The sequence below is a fragment of the Mobula hypostoma genome, chromosome 19, assembly GCF_963921235.1.
Source record: "Mobula hypostoma chromosome 19, sMobHyp1.1, whole genome shotgun sequence".
NCBI lineage: Eukaryota > Metazoa > Chordata > Chondrichthyes > Myliobatiformes > Myliobatidae > Mobula > Mobula hypostoma.
Genome location: NC_086115.1, coordinates 65,457,677 through 65,477,094, shown reverse-complemented (window position 1 = coordinate 65,477,094; position 19,418 = coordinate 65,457,677). Strand labels below are relative to the sequence as shown.

Genomic DNA, 19,418 nt, shown 5'->3' with positions numbered 1-19,418 from the left:
GACATTAATTTTGGGTCTTCAGGCTCCTGTACCACCACCTGATTGTGGTAACGAGAAGAAGGCATGTTGTGGATGTTGGGGGGCCCTTAATGATGGATAACACCTTCTTGAAGCACCACCTTTGAAAATGTCCTCTGGTTGTGATGGAGCTGGCTGTGTCTAGAATTCAGTGCAGCCTCTTTCAGTCGTACACATTGGGACCTCATTCCGGGCAGTGATGCAACCAGTCAGAATGCTCCCTACAGGTTTTGAGTATCCTAGGAATATTAATTGAAAATATAATTTGTAATGAATGGAGGGAGAAAGATCTGTGCGCTTATCTAAAATAAAAGAAGGGATAAATTATAAATTTGATAAGCTGTAGTAGATGCTACCAAAAAATTGTACGGACCACTTGAGTCACCATTTCTAATTAACTAAGTGGAATCTACTGTGGTAGGATTATTGACAATCATGCTTTGTGAATTGTCCAAATGAGAATCTGTGTGAATTCCTGAAAGATGCATTATGTGGACCACACTTTTAAAACTAAGGGTGTCAATAATAGGGGTAAAGGAGTTTGTAAGCAAGATAATAAGATTCTACAATAATGATTGACTAAAGGATTGGTAGCAACCTCACAATAAATTGTCGTATTTTAAGTAAAGTATTGAGGAGTGGTCAGATTGTGGAATTGGTAATCCAGGAAGTGGCTCACATAAGTGAGTGAATGATTTCAGATGGAAATGAGTGCAAGAGGGTTGAGGAGGTAAATAGCTGTTAAGTTCCTCGGCATCCACATCACGGAGGACCTCACGTCTGTACACACCAACTGTATGGTGAAAAAGGCACAACAGTGCTTATTTCACCTGAGTTGGTTGAGGAAATTGGTGTGGGCCCCAGATCCTAAGAACTTTCCACAGGGGCACATTTGAAAGAATCCTGACTGGCTGCATCATTGCCTGGTGTAGGAACTGTACCTCCCTTAATCACAGGACTCTGCAGAGAGTGGTGCGGACAGCCCAGCGCATCTGCAGTTGTGAACTTCCCATTATTCAGGACATTTACAAGGACAAGTGTGTAAAAAGGGCTGGAGGGATCATTGGCGACCCGAGTTACCCCAACCACTATCTATTCCAGCTGCTACCATCTGGGAAATTGTACCGCAGCATAAAAGCCAAAACCAACAGACTCCGGGACAGCTTCTTCCACCAGGCCACCAGACTGATTAACTCATGCTGATTTGAGTGTACTCTATATTACATTGATTGTTCTATTTATTATAAATTATTATAACTTACTATGGTTGCACATTTAGACAGATGTAACAAAGATTTCTGCTCCTCATGTACAGAAACATAGAAAACCTACAGCACAATACAGGCCCATTGGCCCACAATGCTGTGCCAAACATGTCCTTACTTTAGAAATTACCTAGGGTTACCCATAGCCCTCTATTATTCTAAGCTCCATGTACCTATCCAGGAGTCTCTTAAAAGACCCTATTGTATCTGCCTTCTCCACCATTGCCAGAGCCCATTCCCCACCCTCACCACTCTCTGCATTTGAAAAAAAGCTTAACCCCTGACACGTGAAGAATGTAAGAAATAAAGTCAATTCAATTCAAAATCTGCTGAAGGGGAGAGATAAGATAGGTCAGAGGGAACTTGTGTGGCACATTAAGATAATTACAGGGTTAAAAAAAATACAGATGTTGGAGGTCAAGTGAAAAAAAAGTCAAATATTCAGCTCAAGCAACATCTGACATAACGGTTAATTCTTGTGATAGATTGATGGATTTGCATATTCCAGCATTTTCTGGACTTTTAAAAACTAATTATTGGCTAATAGAATACTGGGCTTTACTTTTGTTTGCAGCAGTGATTGACTTTGCATAGCAAAGGCAGAAAACTAAGTTCCATTGTACAGCATGTTGTTCTGACGCTTGTTTGGAACACTGCATTTAGTTTGGGTCAAGGGATCAAAATTGACTTCCGATAGAATACTGTGTCAAATTGTCAGAATATAAATTGGCGAAGGATAGGTTTGCATGTAATTTATCAAAATTCAAGCCAAGTTGACGTGTACACAAGTACATTGAGGTACAAGTACAGGTATGATGGAAAGAAACTTGTTTGCTATAGTATCACAGCTTGCACCATCCAATAACAATTCAGCCATACCTGGTGTTAATGGATAATGATTTTGTGCGCCGACTACGCACATCTCTCTTCTTGCTTGGAAGAACAAAGGTGAAGAAGGGTCATTTGAGTGGGTGACATAAACGTATAAAATCCTAAAGGGATTGGACAGGCTAGATGCGGGAAGATTGTTCTCGATGTTGGGGAAGTCCAGAACGAGGGGTCACAGTTTGAGGATAATGGGGAAATCTTTTAACCGAGTTTAGGAAAAACTTCTTCACACAGACAGTGGTGAATCTGTGGCATTCTCTGTCACAGGAAACAGTTGAGGCCAGTTCATTGGCTATATTTAAGAGGGAGTTAGATATGGCCCTTGTGGCTAAAGAGATCAGGGGGTATGGAGGGAAGGCTGGTATAGGGTTCTGAGTTGGATGATCAGCCATGATCATACTGAATGGCGGTGCAGGCTCGAAGGGCCGAATGGCCTACTCCTGCACCTATTTTCTATGTTTCTATAATACAAGAGTAAGTGGTTTGTTGGGGATATACGGAGCAAATTTCCAAATCAGCAGCAGCTGAAGTATTATGGTAAATGGTAGAACTAAAGATAGGCTGTTGGGAGTTTGAAGTTGCAGTCATAAATAAAACAATAAAATAAAACGTTGGAAGTGCTGTGCTATTTCATCAGGCTGAAATTGGAAAAACTTGTTATTGTCCTTGACCCTTACTGCGTACTCTATTGTTCTCCCCATTTCTGAACCTTGTGCAATTGTCACCTGAGGCAGAAACAGACTGCTCACAACCTTGATATAAGGGTATTTTTTCCAAGGACTGCAACATTCTTTACTCTTTTGACAATTGTTATAAAGAAATTTGGAGCTTCTTTACAAAGAGTGTTTTTGAAGGAATTGAGGTTAGAAGATACAGGTGATAGCTAAAGCTTTGGTGTCAGCATAGTCATCTGGTAGTATTGATGGCAAATGTTATATTCGTATTTGAATCAACATTCTTGTGGAACTGGAAATAGAGATTATGGACCCTTTGGCAAATCCAAGTGGGTCTGGAGCAAGAGGATCTCGTTAGCACGCATTTAGACAGTGTCCCTTTTCTGGGGTACAGATGTAACTCCAACTTGCATCTTACTTAGAGCTTGTAAGCTATTTTTGTGGGACTTTGATTATATAATTATCTCCATGGGGAAAGTACAAACTTTTCAAGTTAACATTGATATAAAAATTAAATGGGTGAATTTTTACATAATGTGTTGATTGTTTTGAATAAATCTCAAAGGGAAGATTTTATTACTGAACATCTAATTGTTTAAAATGGATTGTTGTTACATTAAGCTTGCAATATAGCAGTGTTTAATTATTTAGACCTTAAGACATGGGGGCAGAATTGGACTACTCAGCCCGTCGAGTCTGCTCTGCCATTCAATCATGGCTGGTTTACTATCCCTCTCAACCCCATTCTCCTGCCTTCTCCTTGTAACTTTTGACACCCTGTCTAACCAAGAACCTATCAACCTCTGCTTTAAATATACCCAATGGTTTGGCCTCCAACAGCCGTCCGTGGCAGTGAATTCCACAGATTCACCACCCTCTGGCTAAAGACATTTCTCCTCGTCTTTGTTCTAAATTTTGAGCTTTTTCCTTCTGGCTGTATGCTGACCCATTTCAGGATGCATCCACTTTCTCTAGGCCTTTTAATATTCACAAGTTTCAATGAGATCAACATTTTCAGTGAGGCTCGAAGCCATCAAATGCTTCTCATACGGTAACACTTTCATTCCCAGAATCATTCTCATGAGCCTCCTCTGGACCCTCTCCAATGCCACACATTTTTTGTTAGATTGGGACACCAGAGTAGTGCAGTGGTTAGCATGACACAATTTCAGAAATCTGAGTTTGATCCCGGCGTCCTCTGTAAGGAGTTTGTACATCCTCTTCGTGGATTGTATGGGTTTTTCCAGTTGCTCCAATTTCCACCCGCATTCCAAAGACGTAACGGTTCATAGGTTAATTGGTCATTGTAAATTGTCCCATGATTGGGCTTGGGTTAAATTGGGGGTTGATGGGTGGCGTGGCAGGGAAGGCCTATTCTGCGCTGTCTCTCAATAAATATATAAAATCTTTGCCGGCCCAACTTGGGAGTATTGTGAACGAAGTCTTATAAAATATCAGCATCACATTCTTACTCTTATATTCTAGTCTTCTCAAAATGAATACTAACATTGTATTTGCTTTCCTTACCACTGACTCAACGTGGAATAACCTTTATGGAATCCTGCATGATTCTCCCAAGTCCCTTTGCACCTCTGATTTTTTGAATTTTCTTCCCATTTAGTAAATGGTCTGTGCCTTTATTCCTCCTGCCAAAGTGCATAACTGTATTCCATCTGCCACTTCTTTGCCCATTCTCCCAATCTTTCCAAGTCCTTCTGCAGAGTCCCTGCTTCCTATCTTTGTATCACCTGAAACGTTGACCCCAAAGCTATCAATTGTCCTCCAAACCATTGATATATAACATGAAAAGAAACAGTCTGGATACTGATCCCTGCAGAACACCACCGGTCACTGGCAGCCAACCAGAATCGGCCTCTTTCATTCTGACTCTTTGCCTTCTGCTAGTCAGCCAATCTTCCATCCATGCTAATAACTTTCCTGTAATACCATGGGCTCTTGATCTTGTTTAGCACCCTCGTGTGGCACCTTGTTAAAGGCCATCTGAAAGTCCAAGTAAATCAATATCCACTGACACCTTCGTCTATCCTGGTTGTTGTTTAGACCATAAGCCGTAATAGAATTAGGCTATTTAGCCCATCGAATCTACTCTGTTATTCCATCATGGCTGATCCAGATCTCACTAAACCCCATACACCTGCCTTCTTGCCATATCCTTTGATACCCTGACCAATTAGGGCAATCAACTTCTGCTTTAAGTATAACCATGGATTTGGCCTCCACTGTAGTCTGTGGCAGAGCATTCCATAGACTCACTACTCTGGCTAAAAAACGTTCTTCCTTATCTCTGTTCTGAAAGATCACCCCTCAATTTTGAGGCTGTGCCCTCTGGTTCTAGATATCCCCACCATAGGAAACATCCTCCCCACATCCACCTTATCTAGTCAATTCAACATTCCTTAGGTTTCAAAGAGATCCTCCCATGTTTTAAATTGCAGTGAGTACAGGTCCAAAGCTGCCAAACGTTTCTCATGTTTTAACTCCTTCATTCCTGGAATCATCCTTGTGAGCCTCCTCTGGGCACTCCCCAAGAATCTCTTTCCTCAAAGTATTCCAACAGATTTATTAGACAAGATTTCCCCTTAAGGAAACCATGCTGACTTTGGTCTATTTTATCACATGCCTCTAAGTACCTTGAAACCACGTCTGTAATAATAATTTCCCCAACCCTGAATTCGGGATAACTGGCCTTTTAGTTCCTTTAATCTGCCTCCCTCCCTTCTTAAATAGTGGAGTGACATTTACAATTTTCCAGTCTTCCAGAACCATTTCAGAATCTAGTGATTTTTGAAAGATCTTTACTTCAGATACCTTTCAGAACTCTGAGGTCCATCTGATACAGGTAACTTATTTACCTTTCGACTCCCAAGCACCATCTCCTTAATAAGAGCAATGACACTCACTTCTGCCTCCTACCATCAAATTTCTGGCATACTGTTAGTATCTTCCATAATGAAGACTGGCACAAAATACTTACTAAGTTTGTCCGCCATTTCCTTGTCCCTAATTACTACCTCTCCAGTGTAATTTTCCAGTGGTCTAGTATCTACACTCACCTCTATATATTTGAAAAACCATTTGGTATTCTCTTTGATATTATTGGCTAGCTTGCCTTAAGTTTCATCTTTTCCCTCCTTATGGCTTTTTTTTAGTTATGTTCTGTTTTTTAAAAGCTTTCAAATTCTCTAAACTTCCCACTGATCTTTGCTCTATTATATGCCCTTTCTTTGGCTTCTATATTGACTTCGACTTCTCTTGTCAGCTAAGGTTGCCTCATCCTCCTTTTAAAATGCTTTATCTTTGGGATGGATCTATCATGTACCTTCCAAATTGCCCCCAGAAATTCCAGCCATTGCTGTTCTGCCATCATCCTGCTTGTGTCCTTTTCTAATCAACTTTGGCCATTTCTTCACTTGTGCCTCTGTAATTTCCCTTACTCCACTAATACTGATATCAAGCTTCTATCTTCACCCTCTCAACTGCAGGGTGAATTCTATCATATTGTGATCACTGCCTCCTAATCAAATCTTTGCCTCTAAATTGCAGAATTCTTGGAGGTTGGCAAGAAGCAACCTGCTCTTGATGTGTTGTATGATGTCATTAAGAGTAAAAAACATCGAACATGGCAGAAAATACATGAACCTATTATGCTCAAATACCTGGAGTTGTGTGTGGATCTTCGGAAGAGCCACCTCGCAAAAGAAGGATTGTATCAGTACAAGAATATCTGCCAGCAGGTATGCTACATTTCTAGAATAACTTGCATGAATATTAAGCTCGTCAGTATTAAGGATCATTAACAGAAACATCTAATGTTCTTTGTATTTTGGAAGTCAGCAGAATGAATTTCAGACAAATTTTTCATGCTTAGTTGTATTCAGGAGTATGGATTGTCTAACTATGCTTGTCAATGATTGTTCCACTTGTTGCATATTTTATTTATTTATTTCTACAAACTTTTTGTAGGACTACAAGATATAAGGGGGTTTTAAGCCATTTAGCCCATCTTTTCTTCTCAGCCATTCAGTTATGGCTGCTTAGTTTCTAACTCCATTCACCTTCCTCCCTGTAACCCTTAAACCCTTGACCAGTCATGAATCTATTAATTTCTGCCTTACACACCCAATAACTTGAGCTCAGCAGACCCCTGTGGTAATGAATTCTGTAGATTCACCACTTCTGGCTGAATAATTTCCTCCTCATCTAAATAAAACTAAAGGATGTCCCTTTATTCTGAAGCTGTGTCCTCTGAATCAGATTTTATTATCACATACCACAAGGATGTTACCTGGATTGGGGAGCATGCCTTATGAGAACTCGACCTTTTTTCCTTGGGGTGACGGAGGATGAGAGGAGATCTGATAGAGGTGTATAAGATGATGAGAGGCATTGATCGTGTGGATAGTCAGAGGCTTTTTCCCAGGGCTGAAATGGTTAGCACAAGAGGGCACAGTTTTAAGGGTGCTTGGAAGTAGGTACAGAGCAGATATCAGGGGTAAGTTTTTTACACGGAGAGTGGTGAGTGCGTGGAATGGGTTGCTGGTGATGGTAGTGGAGGCAGATACGATAGGGTCTTTTTAGAGACTCCTGGACTGGTACATAGAGCTCATAAAAATGGAGGGCTATGGGTTACCCTAGGTAGTTTCTCAGGTAAGGACATGTTCGGCTCAGCTTTGTGGGCTGAAGGGCCTATATTGTGCTGTAGGTTTTTTATGTTTTTATAAACATTGAATTAGTATTGTGACAGTAGTACACTGCAAGACAAATTATAAGTTGCAATAAAAAGTAAATGTTGCAAAAGAGGAATATCAAGGTAGTAGTATTAATGGAACATTCAGAAATCTGATGGCAGAAGAGAAGAGCTGTTCCTGAAATATTGAGAGTGGATCTTCAAGCTCCTAGTACCTCCTCCCTGATGGTAGTAATGAGAAGAGGGCAAGTGTGGTTGGTGAGGGTGCTTAATGGTTTCAAATAATCAGTTCTAATAAGGCAGATCTGGCATTGATATGGGTGTTTGTTTTTTTTTTCTAGCTACTTGTATTGATAGAGAAATGCCAAACACCTAGGACTAGTATTTAACCATAGTGGTTTAAAACTTTCTCTGAGATCAGGAGTTAATGTTAAAATTATTTTTGCACTTATCCTGAATAGCTGTTGAGTTGGTACAGAGCCAAATTGATGGTTCCATTTAGGGAGAGAGCTCCAGAATCTTAGCAGTGAAGGATTAGCAAGATTTGAAAGTCAGGAATGTGTATGAAAAAGAAATTTCATAAATTAATGTGCTGAAGTGTTTGTGCCATATGCGGTGAAAGCAGATTTAGAGGATGTTTAAATGAAATGTTAATATAATGTACTTCTGTCCAGGAACCATTCTGTGGATATAATAATCCAAACATGAATATGTATTCTGATTGACTATTTTGTGATCTAGGTTTTGCTCCTCCATTAGAACATTCAATAATATTGCCTGTTTCATTTGATTTTTACAGGTGAATATCAAATCTTTGGAAGATGTGGTTAGGGCTTATCTAAAATTAGCTGAGGATAAAACTGAAGCTGCCAAAGGGGAATCTCAACAAATGGTACTTGATATTGAGGACTTGGACAATATTCAAACGCCAGAAAGGTAAGCAAAATTTAAGGATTGGACACAAGTTATTTGCAGTGTAAGATAATTCATACATGTGATAGTTCACCATGTATGAGTCTTTTGTAGTGTTGCTGAACACAGATCTTGTAAACATGGACTAATTCCTCAAAAAATTTGCAACCATTTCCACTGTGGCATTATTGTTCAGTTGCATAAACAAGAATGTGTAAACTGAGGGCCCAGTTAACCGGAATCCACTGTAATTTGAATTGGTAGCGAGGTGAAATACCTATAACTCTTTGTACCACACGCAAAGTGCTGAAGAAACTCAGCAGGCCAGGCAGCGTCTATGGAAAAGAGTATGCTTGACGTTTCGGGCTAAGGCCCTTTGGGGGGCCTCGGTCCAAAATATCCACTGTACTCTTTTTTTCCATAGATGCCACCTGGCCTGCTGAATTCCTCCATCATTTTGTGTGTTGCTTGGATTTCCAGCATCTGCAGATTTTCTCCTGTTTGTAATTGATAACTATCTTTGTGATTGCTGCACAAATATTTCAAACAATTACAAAGTTCCCAGGTACAGTTCTGCATTGATAACTTGATGATATCATGCTTTGATGGGAAGCAGATCACAATCACAAGTACTCACAAAATAATTGAAATTTGTTTGGTAGTACTATTGCATTTAACTGCTGTGCAAGAGTTCTTAGTGCTTTGCAGCATTACTATTTTTTTAAAAAAAGTCTGTTCCTTTTAAATGACTTGGAAGTGCTTGTGTTTCCTTTATGCAAGTCCACATGAGTAGATTTAAACAATAAAAACATTCTGTTTCTGAAGCCATTATGTTGTTTTGTTCCACCAAATGGAAATTGCTTCATTAGTAACTTTTCAATAGCTTAAACCATTGAACCATTTAATGTATTTACATAGAATATTTGTTTATCTTTTCAGTGTGCTGTTGAGTGCAGTTAGTGGAGAGGACACCCAGGATCGCACAGATCGCCTTTTGTTAACCCCTTGGGTCAAATTTCTTTGGGAGTCCTACAGACAGTGTTTGGATCTGTTACGTAACAATTCAAAAGTGGAGCGTCTTTATCATGATATTGCTCAACAAGGTAGTTTTCTTGGTGAATGTATCCTGTGTTTTTCCCTACTCTCCAATTTGTTCTGACTATAAACTCCTTTAATATAACCATAGAGAGAATTAGGTGTTTCTTCTCTGAATCAAAATACACTTTGTTTGACATGCACAGGCATGTCAATATCTCCTCAACATATCCTTGAGCTACTGGTTAAGTCTCTATTTCTAGCTGCCCTGTTCAGCCCCTTTGATTAAATATTGTATTTAAACACTATATTTGATAACGTATTTCTTGTTCTTGCCTCACTCCAGAGATTCACAGAAAATATAAGGAATAGGTGCAGGTCTTGTAAGCTTTTCTTCCTATTCCTCCCACTCCCCATTTCAAAGTTATTGAAATACTCGAGGAACAGAATCTATTCCAAAACAAACTCCTGAAATATCCCTATCCTCTAACCAGCTTTAACTTTTGATGTCTTCCTTTCTAAGAGAAGAACTTTAATACCAAAAGTAAAATGTTGCCACTGTATTGTTAAAATCTATGAAATGAGACCAGTGATTAAAAATCTTTGAATCTTGTTCTCACCAGTTCATCATCTTTGTTGTTTAAGCTGACTCCCTGGAATTTTAATTCCTTGACATAATCCACAAATGTTAAGTGCACAGGAACAAGCTCGGAATAGTTGTTATCATTTGGAGATGTAATCTTTTAATGTGTATGTTAATTTTAATAAAGTAACAATTTGCCTCTTTTAATAGCATTCAAGTTCTGCCTGCAGTATACTCGTAAGGCAGAATTCCGCAAGTTATGTGACAACTTGCGTATGCACTTGGGACAGATCCAGCGTCACCATAACCAAAGCACAGCAATCAATCTTAATAATCCTGAAAGTCAGTCCATGCATCTGGAGACACGACTTGTACAACTAGATAGTGCAATTAGTATGGAGCTCTGGCAGGTAACAAACTTTATGAAATTTTATTCATATTGGATGTATGACGATCGGAGTGAAATGTAGTTCTAAACTAAAATATCCTTTTTAATTAAACTTAAGAAATATTGTGGCCATGCGATATAGGAGCCAAAACGGGCCATTTGGCCTATCAAGTCTGCTCTGCCATTTGGTTGCAGCTGATCCATTTTCCTCTCAATCCTAATCTGTCTTCTCCCAGTATCCCTTCATGCCCTGACCAACCAAAAATCTATCGACCTTGGCATTAAATATACATAAAGATATTTTCATATGATGTAATTTGACCATTTCCAAACTTACTTTACTCCTCTGTAGTGTTGGTTGAGAGGAACGGAGTCGTCGACACTAAGGTTTTCTTTTCTCCCATTTTTTACGATGGTAAAACAGCTCAGGTCTTTTTTTTTAGTTTAGTTGATTAATTCTGTTTAGATTAGTTTTGTTTTGAGGGTTTTTAAAATTTTTTTTTTCTTTTCTCACGATTTTTGTCCAGATTTTTTTTTGTTCTGCGTTATTCATTGGTATCCTATATGATTGGGAGTTTTGTCAATTAAGTACTATTTGGTTCTATAATTACTCATGTTAAGTATAACAATGTATTCCCAATAACATTGTACTATTATTATGTTATGTTTATATTTTATGAAACTAATAAAAAGATTGAAAAAGAAAGAAAGATAAAGATTTGGCCTCCACGGCTGCCTGTGACAACAAATTCCACAGATTCACCACTCATGGTGAATTCGCAGTACACAAAGGAATCTGGGAATATAGATCAAAGTGGCATTATAGGTAGATGGGGGCTGTAAAGAAAGCTCTTGGCAGGATGCCTTCGTCAGTCAGTGTAAGTACAGAAGTTGGGAGGTTATATTGAAATTGTATAAGATGTTAATGAAATCTGATTTTGATTATTGTGTGCATTTTTGGTCACCTCCCTATAGGAAAGATACAAAAGATTTTCAATGTATTCTTTCAGTCTTTCCATTTAGAAAGATTGAAAGAGTACAGTGAAAATTTACAAGGATGTTGCTGGGATTTGAGGGCCTGAGTTGTAGGAAAAGGTTGAATAGGATAGCATTTACTTTTCCCTGGAGCATGGGAGAATGAGGGGAGATTTGATAGAGATGTACGCAACTGAGGATTATAGATGGGGCTAATGTAAGCAGGCTTTTTCACTGAGGTTGGGTGAGAATGGAAGTTGAGGCCATAGATTAAGGGTGAAAGGTGAAATATTTAGGGGTACCTGAAGGGGGCATTTTAAACACAGGAAAAAAGAACAGGCTATTTGGCCCATAATGTTGAGCTAAACTAGTTGAAAGGCAAATCAAAAACCTGCAAACACTAATCCCTCCTACCTACACCATGTCTATATCCCTCCATCTTCCTTATCCATGTATCTATCCAGACATCTCTTAAAAGTCTCTAATGTATTTGCCTCTACCACCATACCGTACAGTGCATTCCAAGCATCCCTGACTGTCTGAATAATAAAACTTGCCCCTCACATCCCCTTTGAACCTATCCCTTCTGACCTTCAATGCATGCCCTCTGGTATTACATTTCAACCCTGGGAAACAGATATTCTGTCCACTCTATCTTTGCCCCTCATAATCTTGTAAACCTCTATCAGATCTCCCCTCAGCCTCCGACACTCCATAGAAAACAATCCAAGTTTATCCAGCCTCTTGTGATAGCACATGCCCTCTAAACCAGGCATCATCCTGATAAACCTTTTTTGCATCTTTTCTAAAGCATCAACATCCTTCCTACAGTGGGGTGACCAGAACTGCATGCAATACTCCACATGCGGCCTCACCAGAGTTTTATAAAGTTGCAACATAACCGCCTGACTTTTGAACTCAATGCCTCGACTAATAAAAGCAAGCATTCCTAAAGCCAACTTAACCACCATATCGACATGTGTTGCCACTTTCAAGAAGCTATGAACTTGAATCCCAAGATCTCTCTGCTCCACGACACTTTAAAGGATAAGACCATAAGATATAGTAGTAGAACTGAGCCATTTGGCTAATCAAATTTGCTGTGCTGGATCCAGATTTCTTCTCAACCCTAATCTCTTGCCTTCTTCCCGTATCGCTTCATTCCCTGACCAGTCAAGAATCCTTCAATGTCTGCCTTAAGTATACATAAAGAATTGGCCTCCACAGTTGGCTGTAGCAGAGAATTCCACAGATTCCTCACTCTTCGTCCAAAGAAATTCCTTCTCATTTCCATTCTAAAAGAATGCCCCTCTATTCTGAGGCTGTCCCCTCTGGTCTTAGACTCTCCTACCATAGGAAATATCCTCTCCACATCCACTCTATCAAGGCCTTTTACCATTCAATAGGTTTCATTGAGTTTACCCCTCTTCCTTCTGAATTCTAGTGAATACAGGCCCAGAACCATCGAACTCTCTTCATATGATAAGCCATTGAATCCTGGGATCATTATCATGAGTCTCCTTCAAGCCCTCTCCAGTTTCAGCACATCTTGTCTAAGATAGGGGCCCAAACCTGCTCACAATGCTCCAAGTGAAGCCTCCCTCATGCTTTATAAAGTCTCAACATTATATCCTTGCTTTTATATTCTAGTCCTCTCAAAACGAATGCAAACATTGTATTTGCCTTCCTCACCACAGACTCAACTTGCAAATTAACCTTTCGGGAATCCTGCACAAGGGCTCCGAAGTCCTTTTGCGCCTCAGTATTTTGTGTTTTCTCTCTATTTAGAAAATGGTCAATCCTTTCTTCTATCAAAGTACAGAACTACACACTTTCTGAAACTGTATTCCATCTGTCACTACTTTGCTCATTCTCCCAATCAGTAGCAACCCAAGTTCTGTAGCCTCTCTACTTCCTCAAAACTACATGCCCCTCCATCTATCTTATTATCCTGCTTGTTATTTCTTCAGAGAATTCCAACAGATTTGTTGGGGAAGATTTTCCCTTGAGGAAACCATGCTGACTATGGGCTATTATGTGCCTCAGAGTACCCTGAGACGTCATCCTTGATAATCAAATTCAACATTCTTCCCAACCACTGAGGACAGACTAACTGGCCTATAGTTTCATTTCCTCCTGCCTCTCTCCTTTCTTAAAGAGTGGAGTAACATTTGCAATTTTCCAGTCGTCTGGAACCATTCCTGAATCTGGTGATTCTTGAAAGATCATTAATGCCTCCACGATCTTTTTAGCTACCTCATTCAACCCTGTAGTATATGCCATCTGGTCCAGGTGACTTATCTATCATCAGACCTTTCAATTTCCCAAGAAACTTCTCTATAGTTATGGTAACCACACACTTCATGACCGCTGACACCTGGAACTTCCACCAGTGTCTTCTACAGTGAAGACCGATGCAAAATACTTATTCAGTTTGTCTGCCATAATTGGCTAGGTTATGTTCGTATTCCATCTTAACTTCAGTGACTTTTTTTAGATGTCTTCTGTTTTTTTAGAAGTTCCCCAGTCCTCCAATTTCCCACTAATTTTTGCTCTATTATATGTCCTTTCTTTGGCTTTTATGTTGGCTTTGACTTTTGTTTGCCACGGTTGTGTCATCTTGCCTTTAGAACACTACTTGTTCTTTAGGATGTATATATCCTGTGCCTTCTGAGTTGCTTCCAGAAATTCCAGCTGTTGCTGCTCTCGTCATCCCTGCCTTTGTTCTTTTCCAATCAATTCTGGCCCAGTCCTCTTTCATGCCTCTGTATTTCCCTTTACTCCATTGTGATACTGATTACATCTGACTTTAGCTTCTCCTTCTCAAACTTCAGGGTGATTCCGATCATATTAAGGTCACTAGTTCATAAGGGATATTTCGTCTGAGGTGAATAAGGATTTAGTGCGTTCCCGGTATGTATGATGAAGAAACTATTCTCGGGCTTCCAGCTGGGTACAGGTACTGATTATAACCAATGTTATAATGTCGGTGGCCAAGTGGTTAAGGTGTTCGTCTAGTGATCTGAAGGTCACTAATTTGAGCCTTGGCTGAGGCAGCGTGTTGTGTCCTTGAGCAAGGCACTTAACCACACATTGCTCTGTGACGACACCGGTGCCAAGCTGTATGGGTCCTAATGCCCTTCCCTTGGACAACATCGGTGGCGTGGAGAGGGGAGACTTGCTGCATGGGCAACTGCCGGTCTTCCATACAACCTTGCCCAGGCCTGTGCCCTGGAAACCTTCCAAGGCGCAAATCCATGGTCTCATGAGACTAACGGATGCCTATTAAATGTCAATTATAATTGGTGCATGCTGCAGGAAGCCTGAGAAGAGTTTTTGTCTGAGGCCTTATCAATATCTGCCTACAGAACCTCTCCACTAACAGTTCTGGTAGTCTCACTCCCAGCCCGTGAAACTCTACTTTAAATCCCACCGTGGAGCATTAACAAACCTTCCCATAGTTTAGGCCCCCACCAGTTCAGGTGCAAACTGGTCCCTTGTGTACAGGTCCATCTTCTCTGGAAGAGAGCCCAATGAACCAAAATCTTGTGCCCTCCCTCCTACACCAACTCTTTAGCCATATATTAAACTGTATAATCTTAGGAGTTCTGGTTTCACCAGCATGTGGCATGGGTAACATTCCTGAGAGGATCCTGGAGGCCCTGCCCTTTAAATTAGCACCTAACGTCCTATGCAGAACCTTGTCCCTCGTCCTACCTATGTTGTTGATACCTACATGGACCACTACTTCTGGCTGTTCACCTTCCCACTTAAGAAAGCAACACACTGCATCTGAGATATCCCTGACCCTGGCAGCCAGGAGGCAGTATTCCATCCGGGAATCTCATTCTCTCCCACAGAACCTCCTGTCTGTTGTCCTAACTAAGGAATCCCCTATCACCACAGTGACCTTTTCTTCCCCCTTTCCTTCTGAGTCACAGAGGCAGGCTTAGTGCCAGGAGACCTGACCACTGTGACTTGCCCTTATCAGTGTACTGTCGGTTTACGTTTGTCCTGCCAAGGAGTAGCACCTCATATTTATCTGGGTTAAACTCCTCATCTGCCATTTCTCAGCCCATATCTGCAACTGATCGATATTGTGCTGTATTCTCTACACCAGGGGTCCCCACCCTTTTTTTTGCACCGTGGAATGGTTTAATATTGACAATATGCTTGCAGAGTTGGGGGGGGGGCGGTGTTCAACTTCAACAGTGCTTGACGGAATGAGGAAAGGTGCAGCTGACTCATATTATTTCATATCGCCAAATCATATAGTTTCCTCGCGGCCCGGTACTGGTGGTTGGGGACCACTGTTCTGCACTATCCACAATTCCACCAATCTTGGTATCATCTGCATATTTACTAACCCACAACTACATTTTTATCCAGGTCGCAAACAGCAGAGGTCCTAGCACAGATCCCTTCACTAATTACAGACCTCCAGCTCCATTGTCCCTTCAACCGCTGTCTTCTGTCTTCTATGCGCAAGCCAATACTGAATCAAAACATACAATTCCCATGGACCCCATGCATCTTAACATTCTGGATTAGCTTCTCATGAGGGACTTGGTCAAATGCTACTAAAATCCATGTAGACAACATGCACTACCCTACCCTCATCGATCTCTTTCGTCACCTGGTGAAAAAACTCTAAGTTGGTAAGGCATAACCTGCCACACTCAAAGCTGTGCTGGCTCTCCCTCATTAGGCCAATGCTCGTATATCGTATACCTAAGAATATTCTCCATTAATTTCCCGACAACTGACTTGAGACTCACCGGTCTATATTAACCATAATTTTTTCCCTTATGCCTCTGTTTAAGAAGGGAACAACATTAGCCATTAGCCTGTTCTCCTGGACCTCGCCCATGGTGAGAGAGGACACAAAGATACTGATCAAGGACCCAGCAATCTTGTCTCTTGCTCCCTTCAGTAACCTGAGGTAAATCCCATCAGGCCCTAGGGACATATTCACTATTAATTAGAAAGCTAAACTCTTCCTCCTCGACTGCCATATGCCCTAATGTATTTACAGTGCCTATAAAAAGTATTCACACCTTTTGGAAGTTTTCATGATTTATTGTTTTACAGCCTTAAGCCACAGTGTATTTAATTTGCTTTTTTTGACGCTGATTAACAGAAGACACCTGTCAAAGTGAAAACAGATCTATGCAAAATGTTCTAAATTAATTACAAATATAAGACACAAAGTAATTGATTGGATAAATATTCACCCCTTTAATGTGACACACCAAATCACTGGTGCAGAGAATTGTTCTTAGAAGTCATGTGATTAGTTAAATGTAGATCTGTTTTTTGGAGAGCTGTGCAGTCAAGGTGTTTTAATTGATTGTAGTAAAAATACACCTGTATCTGGAAGGTTCAACTGTTGGTGAGTCAGTATCCTGGCACCAAAAAGACGAGAACACTCCAAGCAACTGTGCGAAAAGTTTATTGAAAAACACAAGTCAGGAGATGGATACAGGAAAATTTCCAAGGAATTTCCATATTCCTTGAGCTCAATCATCAAGAAATGGAAAGAATATGGCACAGCTTTAAATCTTTTTTTTTCTGGAGGTCATCCTCAAAAACTGAGTGAAGAAGGGGACTAGTTAGGGAGGTCACCAAGAGACCAATGACAACTGGAGTTACAAGCTTCAGTGCCTGAGATGGGAGTGACTGTGCATACAAAAGCTGTTGCCTGGGTACTTCACTATTCGCAGCTTTATTGGAGAGTGACAGAGAAAGCCACTGTTGAGGGGGAGAAAAACTCTCAAAATCTTGGCTAGAGTTTTCCGGAAGGGATGTGGGAGACTCCGAAGTCAGCTGGAAGAAGTTCTATGGTCTGATGAAATGAAAATTGAGCTTTTTGGCCATCAGACTTGGTGTAAGCCAAACACTGCACATCATCAAAAACGCACCGTCCCTACAGTGAAGCATGGTGGTGGCTGCATCATGCCGTAGGGATGCTTCACTGCAGCAGGTCCTAGGAGGCTTGTGAAGGTAGAGATAAAATGAATGCAGCAAAATACAGAGAAATCCTGGAGGAAAACCTGATACAGTCTGCTAGAGAACTGTTATTTGGGAGAAGATTTGCTTCCCAGCAAGACAATGACCCCAAGTGTAAAGCCAATGCTGCACGGTAATGGCTTAAAAACCACAAAGTTAATGTCCTGGAATGGCCAAGTCAGTCCAGACCTCAATCCAATTGAGAATTTGTGGCTGGACTTGAAAAGGGCTGTTAACTCACGATGCCCATGCAGTCTGACAGTTTGAGCAGTTTTATAAAGAAGAATGGGGAAAGATTTCATTGTCCAGATGTGCAAAGCTGACGCAGACTTGAGGCTGTAATTGCAGCCAAAAGGTTCATCTAAATACTAACTTGAAGTGGGTGACTAATTAAGCAATCAATGAGTTTTTGTTTATTAATTGAGGATGCCATCGTCTACCTGCTGAACCGTGTGTACACCCACCTGGACAAGCCAGTGAGCACTGTGAGGGTCATGTTTTTTGACCTCTCCAGTGCGTTCAACACCATCCGCCTTGCTCTGCTGGGGGAGAAGCTGACAGTGATGCAGGTGGATGCTTCCCTGGTATCATGGATTCCTGATTACCTGACTGGCAGATCACAGTACGTGTGCTTGCAACACTGTGTGTCCGACAGAGTGATCAGCAGCACTGGGGGTCCACAAGGGACTGTCTTGTGTCCCTTTCTCTTCACCATTTACACCTTGGACTTCAACTACTGCACAGAGTCTTGTCACCTTCAGAAGTTTTCTGATGACTCTGCCATAGTTGGATGCATCAGCAAGGGAGATGAGGCTGAGTACAGGGCTACGGTAGGAAACTTTGTCACATGGTGTGAGCAGAATTATCTGCAGCTTAATGTGAAAAAGACTAAGGAGCTGGTGGTAGACCTGAGGAGAGCTAAGGTACCGGTGACCCCTGTTTCCATCCAGGGGGTCAGTGGTGGAGGATTTACAAATACCTGGGGATACGAATTGACAATAAATTGGACTGGTCAAAGAACACTGAGGCTGTCTACAAGAAGGGTCAGAGCCGTCTCTATTTCCTGAGGAGACTGAGGTCCTTTAACATCTGCCAGACGATGCTGAGGATGTTCTACGAGTCTGTGGTGGCCGGTGCTATCATGTTTGCTGTTGTGTGCTGGGGCAGCAGGCTGAGGGTAGCAGACACAAATAGAATCAACAAACTCATTCGTAAGGCCAGTGATCTTGTGGGGATGGAACTGGACACTGTCACGGTGGTGTCTGAAAAGAGGATGCTGTCTAAGTTGCATGCCATCTTGGTCAATGTCTCCCATCCACTACATAATGTACTGGGTGGCCACAGGAGTACATTCAGCCAGAGACTCATTCCTCCAAGATGCAGCACAAAGCATCATAGGAAGTCATTCCTGCCTGTGGCCATCAAACTTTACAACTCCTCCCTTGGAGGGTCAGATACCCTGAGCCAATAGGCTGGTCCTGGACTTATTTCATAATTTACTGGCATAATTTACATATTACTGTTTAACTATTTATGGTTCTATTACTATTTATTATTTATGGTGCAACTGTAACGAAAACCAATTTCCCCCGGGATCAATAAAGTATGACTATGACTAATTATAATAAATTTAGATCAATTTGTAGAAATTTATTTTTACTTTGACACGGAAGGATCTTTTCTGTTGATTAGTGTCAAAAAAGCCTAATTAAATCCACTGTGATTTAATGTTTTAAAAACAATAAAGGATGAATACTTCCACGGGGTGTAAATACTTCTTATAGGCTCTGTATACACTCAGCACTGATCTCCTAGTCCTTCGTATCCTTTTCCTTGGTAAATACTGAAGCAAAGCAGTCATGAAGTAAGTACCTCACTCACGTTCTCTGATTCCAAGTAAATGTCCGTCTCTCCCCCCCCGCCCCCAATCGGTGAGTGGTCCCACCCTCCATAGTTATCCTTT

At 40.9% G+C, this 19,418-nt stretch overlaps 1 protein-coding gene across 1 annotated transcript in view; it reads left to right on the top strand.

The window, feature by feature from the left end:
- The window catches only part of eif3s10 (eukaryotic translation initiation factor 3, subunit 10 (theta)), a 66,809-nt gene that overhangs the window by 1,485 nt on the left and 45,906 nt on the right, over nt 1-19,418 (top strand). Inside the window, exons 2-5 of the mRNA XM_063072063.1 lie at nt 6,410-6,600; nt 8,353-8,489; nt 9,405-9,568; nt 10,294-10,493. Coding sequence (XP_062928133.1) covers nt 6,410-6,600; nt 8,353-8,489; nt 9,405-9,568; nt 10,294-10,493 — 692 coding nt within the window. The remainder of the gene's footprint in view (nt 1-6,409; nt 6,601-8,352; nt 8,490-9,404; nt 9,569-10,293; nt 10,494-19,418) is intronic.